The sequence below is a fragment of the Tiliqua scincoides genome, chromosome 5, assembly GCF_035046505.1.
Source record: "Tiliqua scincoides isolate rTilSci1 chromosome 5, rTilSci1.hap2, whole genome shotgun sequence".
Classification (NCBI taxonomy): Eukaryota; Metazoa; Chordata; class Lepidosauria; order Squamata; family Scincidae; genus Tiliqua; species Tiliqua scincoides.
In genome coordinates, this window is record NC_089825.1 from 104707611 (window position 1) to 104718763 (window position 11153).

The 11153-nt window shown below is 44.4% G+C and overlaps 2 protein-coding genes across 2 annotated transcripts; one reads left to right on the forward strand and one right to left on the reverse strand.

Moving 5' to 3' along the window:
• Window positions 1–164: 164 nt before the first annotated feature.
• Window positions 165–4587, forward strand: LOC136652862 (olfactory receptor 4D1-like). Its single transcript, XM_066629790.1, has 2 exons — window positions 165–1081; window positions 4539–4587. The coding sequence occupies exons 1-2, from the start codon at window positions 165–167 to the stop codon at window positions 4585–4587; spliced, it is 966 nt and encodes a 321-aa protein (XP_066485887.1).
• Window positions 4588–4594: 7 nt separating this feature from the next.
• Window positions 4595–5545, reverse strand: LOC136652863 (olfactory receptor 4D9-like). Its single transcript, XM_066629791.1, has one exon. The coding sequence runs from the start codon at window positions 5543–5545 to the stop codon at window positions 4595–4597; it is 951 nt and encodes a 316-aa protein (XP_066485888.1).
• Between the last annotated feature and the right edge of the window lie 5608 nt (window positions 5546–11153).

The window sequence follows — 11153 nt, forward strand, 5'->3', positions numbered from 1 at the left end:
TGTCAAACCAGTTTGAAGTTTTGCAAGAGAGGGATATTTCCATAGAATTCTCAGTGCAAATTCAGTACAATAACAAAAAAAAGCAACAATTTTTTTAAAACAAAAAGGGGAAATGTGGTTGGCTTGCAATTCTTCTTTGTATATATGTATTTCAGTGATCCCAAATGGAGCCAAAGAACCTTACCAGCACCGTGACGGAATTTCTTCTTCTGGGCCTCACAGCAAACCGTATTCTGCAATATGTCCTCTTTGTGGTGTTCCTTGCCATCTGTGTCGCCACTTGGCTTGGCAACCTCACCATAATCACCACAGTGATTACTGACCACCGGCTTCGCACCCCAATGTACTTTCTGCTAGGAAACCTGGCCTTCATAGATCTCAGCGAGTCTTCCGTCACTGTGCCAAAGATGCTGTGGGACCTCACATCACAGCGCAAGGTTATTTCTTTCGGTGGGTGCATGGCACAGATGTTCTTCTTTCACTTCACTGGGGGAGCAGTGGTCTTTCTGCTCATGGTAATGGCATTGGACCGCTATGTGGCTATCCATAAACCTCTTCAGTATCTCACCATAATGAACCAAACTATGTGTGTGGGATTGGTCACAGGAGCATGGCTGGGTGGTTTTGTTCATTCCCTTGTTCAGATAGTTTTAATGATTAGATTGCCTTTCTGTGGACCCAACACCTTGGACAATTACTACTGTGATATTCCCCAAGTTATCAAACTGGCTTGTACAAACACATTTATTCTAGAGTTACTAATGTTTTCAAATAGTGGGCTTCTCACTGTCCTTATTTTCATCATCCTGGTTGTATCATACACAATCATCTTGGTTAAGATAAGAGTTCACATCACAGAAGGGAAGAAGAAGGCTCTCTCCACATGTGTGGCCCAGATCACAGTGGTCTGCATACATTTTGTACCCTGTATCTTCATCTATGCTCGCCCTTTCCAGGAATTTGCAGCGGACAAGAGTCTGTCTGCACTTTACACCGTTCTCACGCCGATGTTAAATCCTCTCATTTACACACTGAGAAATGCCGAGATGAAGAATGCCATTAGGAGATTATTGAGAAGAATTACATTTTTACAGAAGGAAAAACATTTTTTCATTGTCAATGGAGTTGCAGCTTAATCACATCTTGGCTGGGGTGCTATTGCACAACCAGAGATTTACACCAGGATTGTACCCCCCCCCCCATTTGCTAGGAGGGACACAGTTTCAGAGAAATGAACTGGAAAATGGGTGAATTGGTTAGTTCCAAAGACATTTCTAAAACCCTGTTGCCAAGTCCAGGTGTCCATGTGCATATTAATGACTATAAATTGTTCATATCATTCATGTGTAAACTGAATAACAATGCTAATTTTTTTTGTTTGAAATCTTTTTTTTTTATTTATCATGAACACCTTTCCTAGAGGAAACTTCCTTCAGTTTCCTCTTTCTCTTTTTCATATTCACACAGGGTTATGTGCAAAGAAAGTGAAACCTAAGAGCCCAATCATATGCAAGTCTACATAACATAAGAACATAAGAACAGCCCCACTGGATCAGGCCATAGGCCCATCTAGTCCAGCTTCCTGTATGTCACAGCGGCCCACCAAATGCCCCAGGGAGCACACCAGATAACAAGAGACCTCATCCTGGTGCCCTCCCTTGCATCTGGCATTCTGACATAACCCATTTCTAAAATCAGGAGGTTGCACATACACATCATGGCTTGTACCCCGTAATGGATTTTTCCTCTACTCAGTCTACTCAGTACTACTCAGTAAGTCTACTCAGTAAGTCTACTCAGAAGTAAGTCTAATTAGAGTCTATAGCGCTTACTCCCATATAAGTGTATGTAGGATTGCAGCCTAATAATCAGTTGTAGCTAACTTAAGTCTCAATCATTGCTCAGAATAGCCCCAATGAGATACAACACAAGATGTTTGGATTAAATAGGCCAAGTTTTTATTAAGTGTAAACACCCATAGTAGGCTCTTCCCTCTCCTCACACTCTCCTACCCCATTTAGCATGAGCTCCTGCATGGTGGAGACTGCATGCAACTATCTATTCCCTGTTTCGAGTATTCCCACTCTGACTCAAAGCTGTAGATCATTTGTTGACAATCCCATTTAATCCATGTCAACTACCATTGAGATCCAGGAGACAGATGAGTCATACAGCTCTAACAGACCAATGCGACCTAACTCCCCATGCAGTGATACAATGGTGCAAACATGGTGTTTTGGCGCACTTGTACAGTATGGTGGGAAAGGAGTAGGACTGGGCTGTTAGTCTTTCCATCCTTTCATTTCTCACTCACCTGTCTACCTTGTTGCCTTTGCATTAATTTGAACTGGCCTGCTGATGTTACATTAAGCCACCCTTGTCCCTTCTCCTTTCCCCCCTTCCCTCCTTCTCTCCCTCAAGTGCAACCTTGAAAGCCACTGTGACAGTGTGGGCTGGATAATCATTCCTTGTGGGGGGCCTTGCAATGTGCCTCCTCCCAGGCAAGCAGCTCTGGCTCTCTTCCCTTCCTTGAGCTTGCTGTGGCTACGATCTAGATCTTTCAAGCCCTTTGCACCTTTCCTTTAAAGGGAAGAACTGCTTGGTCTGCATGCTAACCCCAAGACTTCTGCCACGCACTGCAGTGTTTCTGAAGTATAAAAAGAGACTGGTATCTTTGGTTCTTGATGCAGCCGTGTTATCAATTACATATTTTCCTTCTCAGTCCTGTGTATTGTCAAAGCATGTTCAGGGCCTCTCTCAGTTTCTTGCTTTGTGCAGTGGCAGTCTGGGGGTGGGGCAGGGGAGCAAAAGCCCCAGGCGCTGTGCCTGTGGGATCTGTGGGGGTGGCACTGCCATTCCTGCTGCAGCACCGCCTCCACCTGCCACACTACCACTGCCTGCCCTCCAGAGCCATTCCGGGGCAGGCGAAGCCCTGCGCTGCATCCACAGGTGCTCAGTACTGTTAAGGGCACAGCAGAAGCCCTAGAAGGCTTTTTGAGCGCTCAGGATTGTTGCATGAGGCTCCGTAGCAGAGGTAAGGATCCGGGGAGGCAGCATGTTGCGGTCCTGTGCCCTGGGGCCAGCACAGGAGCCAGGTCTGCAACTGCCTGTGTGCATATGCGCACGTTTGAAAATTTTATCATAAGAGCCTAACCACATTACTGACTGACAGCTCAATCTTAGCCAACTTTCCAGTGCTGATACAGACAAAATGAAGCTGCAAGATAAGGGAACAAATGTTTCCTTACCTTGAGGAGGCCTCCGTGACTGCCCCCCCCAGGATGTAGCGCGCACCCAATTGGCAAAGTTGCATCAGCACTGGATAGTTAGACAGAATTGGGCTGTAAGTTATACTAAATTGTTTCTTATTTTAATTCCGTCTCCCCACTATTGTAAATTATTCCCACAATAAATGTTTATTTGTTGCAAACCTTTTCTTTTGTGTCCATCTTCTTTTCCACTAAACCTTTGAACTGTGCCAGTAGCCACTGCAAAGGGCTCCATGGCATCAGATTTCCCCTATGTGTGCATGTTAATGTGTTTGAAAAGTACATCTAATTACAGCACCTCCTCTTTTTCCAGTATGAGAAAAGCAATGTATAAAGGACATGAAACCCACGTTGGCCTGCCATACATGGTTGGGTGGCCCAATATAAGAACATCAGAAAAGCCCTGCTGGATCAGGCCAAGGGCCCATCTAGTCCAGCTTCCTGTATCTCACAGTGGTCCACCAAATGCCTGAGGGAGCACACAAGACAACAGACACAACCTGCGTCCTGGTGCCCTCCCCTGCATCCGGCAATCAGAGGCAGCTTGCCTCTAAAACCAAGAGCTTACACATACCTACTATGACTTGTAACCCATAATGGATTTTTCCTCCAGACTGCATTTGGGTTAATGGGTTCCAAGTTGTGCAGATGTCTTTAAAGACATCTAATCAACAATCAGACTAATCAACAATTGAACATAAAGGGTCTCTCTCCTTACATTGCAAGATACATTTGAGATGGCTGTTTTTTTAAAATCACTTTGAGTTCAAGCCCATGCATGCCTGCTCAGAAGTAAGTCCCATTATAGTCAATGGAGTTTTATAGTCAAAGAATTGCAGCCTTTGTGTATTTGTGTCACCAGAACTGACCAACCAAATAAAAAATTATGCAGGCTTTAAACCCACCATTAAACCGGCATAATTTAATTGTAATAATGATCAAAAACTTATGATACAGAAATGAACTCTTCCTGTAACTCTAAGGGCGCAATCCTGAGAAGTACTTTGGCCAGCGCAAGTCCCTTGCGCTGACCCAGGAGGGTTGCAAACGTGCCGTAAAGCATGTTTGCGCCTCCTCAAGAGTAAGCCACGCTGGTGCATGGAGGTGCACCAGCCTGCAGAGGCTGACACAAGACTGACACCTCAGGAGGTGGCGCAAGTTCGAGGAGACCCATTGGGGCCAGGGCGCCTTACCCAGGGGTAAGGAGGAAAGTTTCCCCTAGCCTCTGACTGAGCAGCTTTGGGCCTGTATCCTGCACTGGATATAGCGCAAGCCTCTTGGATTGCCTGTTCCAGCGCAGGATAGGATTGTGCCCTAAGTGAAATTCACAGCTTTGATCTCTTCTGAAAAAAGTTCAGCAGCCTGCTTGCTAACCGCCTAATGGCATTTTTCATCTCAGTATTTCTGAGTGTGTAGATGATGGGGTTGAGCATGGGAGTGATAACTGTGTAGAGGATGGAGACAACTTTGTCTGCGGCAAATTTTTTAAAGGGGCGGTCGTAAATGAAGATGCAGGGGATAAAATGTAAGCTCACGACCGTGAACTGGGCTGCGCAGGTAGAAAGGGCTTTGTGCTCCCCATCTGAGACATGATTTTGTATCTTGAACAAGAGGATGCTATAGGAAATTAGTAAAACAATGAATGCCCCTGTGGTAACAAGCCCATTGTTGGAGACCATGAGTAGTTCAACAGCGAAGATATCTGTGCAGGCCAATTTGACCACCTGTGGGACATCGCAATAGAAATTGTCCAATATGTTGGGGCCACAAAATGGTAACTGTAAAACAAGCATCACTTGGACAATGGAATGCACAAAACCACCGAGCCAAGCACTTATAACAACTCCTAGACAGGTGTTCTTGTTCATGATGGCCATGTACTGCAAAGGTTTCTGAACAGCCAGGTAACGATCTGCTGCCATCACCACCAAGAAGAAGACAACAGTACCCCCAATAAAGTGAAAAAAGAACACCTGTGTCAAACATCCATGGAAGGAGGTGGTTTTGTTCTGGGAAAGGAGAACTTGGAGCAATTTAGGAGCAGTCACTGAGGATTCACTAGCATCTAGAAAAGCCAAGTTAGCCAATAGGAAATACATAGGTGTGTGGAGATGGTGGTCTGACATGACAGTGGCTATAATAGTGGCATTTCCCAAACATGTTGTCACATAAACCAGCAGGAATAGTATAAACAGGACACGTTCAACTCCTGGGTACTGTGAGATTGCCACAAATACAAATTCCATAACTTCTGCTGTAGTGTTGTCTGCCTCCATTCAATAGTCTTGTGATGAATATCTGTGGAGATAAAATACAATGTATTGATTTCAGTAATTTTACTTTTCTGCATTTGTAGTTCTTGTCCAAGACACATCACTGAGCATATATATTCATCCGACATAAAGTTCAGTGAGAACTTTCAGAAATGTTGACACTACATTTTCCATGTAAGCCTCTTTACTATGGGGCTGCAATCCTATGCACACTTAGAGCCCAATCCTGTGGTCAGTGGCAAGCCTCCATGCTGCCAACCACAGCCGCAAACGTACCGTAAGGCACATTTGCGGGGATCACCGCCGGGCTCCAGCGCCCGCCAGCTGGTGCTGGGCTAGCGCAGGGTGGTCGCCCAGGTTCCACGGCTCGATGGTCTCCCACTGCCGAGCTGCAGAATGGCATGCAGGGAAAGATGTGTGGAGGAGGCATTCTGGGGAGGGGGCAGGCTGTCAGGGGCAGGGAGGAGGCGCTCCGGGCAACTCGGGATTGGGCTGTTACGCACTAGTGAACCCATGAAATATGGTGGGATTTACTTCTGATTACACGAACAGCCCAATCCAATTTAGGGCACAATCCAAACTGTGCCCTGGACTGGCACAAGTCCCTTGCACCAGCCTGGGAGTGTCACAAAAGTGCCATAAAGCACTTTCGCGCCACTCTGAGGGGAGTTAGGCCAGCACATGGACATGCGACAGCCTCCCTCGCTGCCACGATCCCTGGGAAGAGGCACCGCAGACTCTTGCCCATAAGCCGACCCCACAGATAAGTCGAGGGCAGGTTTTGAGCCCCAAATCATGGAATTTTCTATGACCCTCGGATAAGTCAGGGGTTAAACTGAGGAGGGTGTCTCTGACTATAATTTTGTCTGATTTTACCTGAGGCCAGATCCTGAAAAATAATCTACCACTGCTGTTGGCATCCTTTAGTCTCGGAAGACTATGGTATCGCGCTCTGAATGGTGGCTCTGGAACAGTGTCCTCTCCAGTATGCGAAGCCTGGGTAAAGTAGGTATGGAGGATAGGCTGTTACCCATGCAGCAAATCCCCCCTCTCCACGTCACTGAAATGGTCCAATGGAAAGGCAGAAGCCAATACGGTTGGTTCCAGCGGCGTTGCAGGAGTTGCCAGAACGTGACTGTGTTCAGCCATGAACTGCCTCAGGGACTCCGGCTCCGGATTTTGCCTCGAGGTTGACTCCTGAAGCCTTTTCCTTAACTGGATGTAGCCACAAGGCAGTGGAGGTTTGGGATCAGAGTTTTCCTTCTCTCAGATGAGCTGCCTTCCCAGGCTGACGAGCCCCATCTACCCGGTGGCTGTTTAGTCACCTCTTACGACAAGTACAGCCAAACTGAGGGCCTATTCTTATCCCCAGCCCCCAGGGGAGAATCTACCACTAATTTTTACCTAAGGACTGTAGTCTGTAATTTATTAAAAACATAGTAAAAGATCATAAGATACATTTTTATTCTTTTTAAATTCTGGTCTTCACCACCTTTTGTAAACACTATCAGAGTAAGTGCACTATAAACAACATACCAGTAAAATAGTGGTTCCCAACCTGGTATTCATGTACTCCCAGAGGCACTCAACAGGATCTTTAGGGGTACTTGAAAAATAATGGAATAATGGCAGAAAAAGGCAGGTCATGCTCCAGAATGCCTTGCAAGACAGGAATGACTTGCAAGGACCAGCAAGGCAGCAAGGGAGGTAGCTAGTTGGCTGTGAAAGCCCCACCAAAAGCCAATTTTTGGTCATCAATTCATGTATGAACCAGTGACTGAAAACCAGCACAGTAAAAAAGCTGAAACATAATATGGAAAGTGTTCAATCACGCAGAATTTCTCAGCACACTTCTGGTGCAAAACAGTGCAAAGGCAGAGTCTTCTGTTCTTCAAACAGATAAAAAGAGAAAACACTGTGATGAATACATGAAATCTGGGCTTTCATTTGGAGGAGATGAGGGCTTGTATTATTAATTACAAACATTTAGCTAATATGAAGGGTACAATTTATGGAAATGGGCTGCCAAGGGATATGCAAGTGAAAAAGATTGGGAACCACTGCAGGAGAACCAGGAATCAATTCCACCTTTAAGGTGTCTGGTGTGTTAAGCCAGAAGCTCTATGTACAACATACAACCCATAACACATAACTAGTAGTGTGCAATTCAATTCACAGCAGAGAGATGCAGCTGCATATATCTGCAACCCTTTTTACTCAGAAGTAGACCCACTGCTTTCCATGGGAGTTATTCTTAAATAATGGTGCACTGAATTGTAGCCTGGGACTTTATTTCAGATGGAAAGGAGGATCCCATCCTGGTGCTGGAAAAAAAAAAAAAAAGACTTCTGCCAAATGCATTTGCAAAAAGGAACCAGGTTGCAGCAGCATTTGCAAAAGGGAATGGTGGAGAATAAAAGGTTAACTTTGGCTGGAATTTCCCAGGAAAGTTACTATAGAAATAAATGATCTCTGCATTGCTTCTCATGAACCTGCTTTAGCAAGAAAGCTTTTTAGAGTTGAAAGTCTCTGCCCTCTGATTGACCCAGAGATAAGAAAAAGTGATAATTGGATCTTGATTACTTGGCAAAAATTTTGTGTACTATAGGTGAGTATCCACGGTACCTTTGTGCTGGCTGAGCTTGGCCAATGCAGAGGTCTGGGGGGGGCATGGGGAGGGTGAGGAGGAGGCAGGAGGTAGGTATTCCAGAGTTGGGGAGGACGGGCAGCGGGCATTCCCAGGGCAGGCAGGCAGGGAGCAGGAGACTGGTCCAGGATGTGTATCCTAAACCCGTTCCCACGCAGTCCAGGCTGCTCAGATTTGTGTGACCTCCTGAGTAGCCCCATTGGGACTGCAGTGGCTCTCCCCGGGGCAAAGGAAAAAGTTTCTCCTTGCCCCTGGCTGAGCCTCTGGCTACCTGAAACTTGCGCTGGATACAGTGCAGTCCCACCGGCCTGCCTGTTCCAGTGCAAGTTAGGATTGGGCTGCCATTCTCCATGCTGTGAGGGAACTGTGCCAATGGGGCATGCACTGAAATCCCATGGGGAGTTTTGAGCTGCGAAGGCCTCCTCAGGGTAATTTTTTCCTTGCCTCAGGGTAAGCCCTCGCTAGCCTGCTGGGTCTACTCAAACCTGTGCCCTGCTACGCTACATGGAACTGAGTCAGGAGATTGAGGCTGAGAAGGGGGATATCACTGTGTATCACTGCCACCAATACTGCCCCTTTCCAACCTCAATCTGCCCTCCACCCTGTCCCATTCTCTGCCCCATTCCTTCCACTTCCCATCTCAATTCATCAACTCCCTCCACTCCCACCTGCCCCCTGCACAGACTTTTCGATGCTGTTGGATGTCCTCCATCAGTGTTTCCCTAGACATGGCTCTTTCCCAGCTGTGATAGTGGCCAGGCCATGTCAAATAGAATGTCTCATTTTGTGAGAGTTTTATAATAGGTCATAAGCTGCCGGAACACTTGTTCCTGCAGTATAACACCCTGACAGGATCAGGCTGATAAAAGGATTATATTGTAAACCTGCTTTCTAGGCTGGATGACAGAGGATTTCAAGGTTCCCCAGGAGAGGTGTTTACCTGTTCTGCTACTTGACAGTCTTTAAATGGAAATGCCAGAATTTGAACTACTGTCTAGGCAACCCCGCACGATTACACTGAGAGTTTTCTCATTTCAACTGCAACCACTAGTTGGCTATTTTATGGATTAGGATTCAGTCAATGAAACTAGAGTGAATTTTGACTAGAACACACTAGCAGTATTGAGTATCCCATTGAATGAAATGTTGTAAAAAAAATCTGACATATAGTAAATTGGAATGAAATGTAATTAAAAAAAATAGATAATATATTTGTATGTCTGCCCATACGCTTGTTTTATGTGCTCTTGGCTTGTGCCATTGCATATTTCAGGATCATTATATTTTTCTACTTTTCTAAGTACATTTTTTCAAATGGTTTGGAGCATCTTCATCTAGCTACTGGGGGGGGGAGAGCATTCCATTGTCATAGAACAACCTTACAAAACAGATTACTATCATGTTCCTCAGTAGTATACCAAAAGTCATGGCAAGTATACCTGGTCAAGTCATGGCAACACTGAGATGTGAAATGGGAACTTGTGCATACCCTCTACCAGTGTTTCAAGTTGCTACCAGTTTCAAAATGCTCACACTGTAGAAATACATACATACGTACATACATACATACATACATACATACATACATACAATGAATAAAGGGAGTACATAAATATGGAGGAGGAGAAAATAGAGGTAACACAAAACTTTCTCCTTGTTCAGTAACATGACTGAATTCAGTTTTGATTTCAGTACCAGCCCAGGTGACAACAGAAAGAACACAAGGGTTGGAAGAATCTCAGCAGAGTGGCACATGGAAGAGAATTGAACAGACATGCTTGTATTTGAATTGACTATATGTTGTAAAGAAACACAGAAACCAAGTGACTTGCTTAAAAAGTTACTATTTTTTCAGCAACTATTGCCTTATAATTTCATGGTAATTGTCTTTGGAATCTACTGCCTACTTGTCTGCAGCACTTTTGCTTTTGTGATAAGATCTTTATATAATAGTGGAGATATACAGTATGTTCAGATAAAGCACTGTTCTACCTGGGAAGGGGGCAACTTTTTTTGTCTATTTTTCCTTTCTCTAATCCCTAAGTTTTTAGAAGGTCTTTCAAGGAAGCATGCAACAATAATAAAATTATGAGATAGATAGATAGATAGATAGATAGATAGATAGATAGATAGATAGATAGATAGATAGATAGATACTTTATTGTCACTGTACCAGGTACAACAAAATTTTAACGCACTCCAAGACATGACATAAAACATTTAAGTAACATACAACACATTTAATTCCACCCCACATTCAATACATACATACACACACATACACACACACACACACACACACACACATAATAAAACCCAGTAAACAGTTGAAGATGCTGTGTATTCACATTCCTAATAATTTTTCAGTTCATTGTTCAATATGGTTATAGCTCTGGGATAAAAGCTGTTCGTAAATCATGTGGTGTGTGTCCTAATAGATCTGTATTGTTTGCCAGAAGGCAACAATTCAAAAAAATTATAAGTTGGGTGAGAATGATCTTTAAGAATACTATATGACTTCTGCTAACAGCAGGGTATGAAGATGTTATCCAGGGCTGGTAAATGGGTCTTAGTGATGGTTTGTGCAATCTTTATAATTCTCTGCAATGCTTTTTTATTCATTGCAGAGCTACTCCCATACCGCACCAGAATGTCATATGTTAAGACACTTTTAATAGTGCTACGGTAATAAGACACAAACAAACACGGTGGCAGGTCTAACTTCCCAAGTATCCTCAGAAAGTATAACTGCTTGTGTGCCTTTTTTACTAACATATTGGTGTTAACAGTCCACAAAACACCTTGGATCAAGTTCAGTCAAAGTAATGCAATTTGAGTACCACTGTTTCCATCAAAGTCGTTGGTCAATTTACTATTGAAACCACTGGACACTGGTGACTCTCACTAGTGATTCACATCACACATGCTATATCTGAACTAATCCTGAGATGAAATAATTCATGC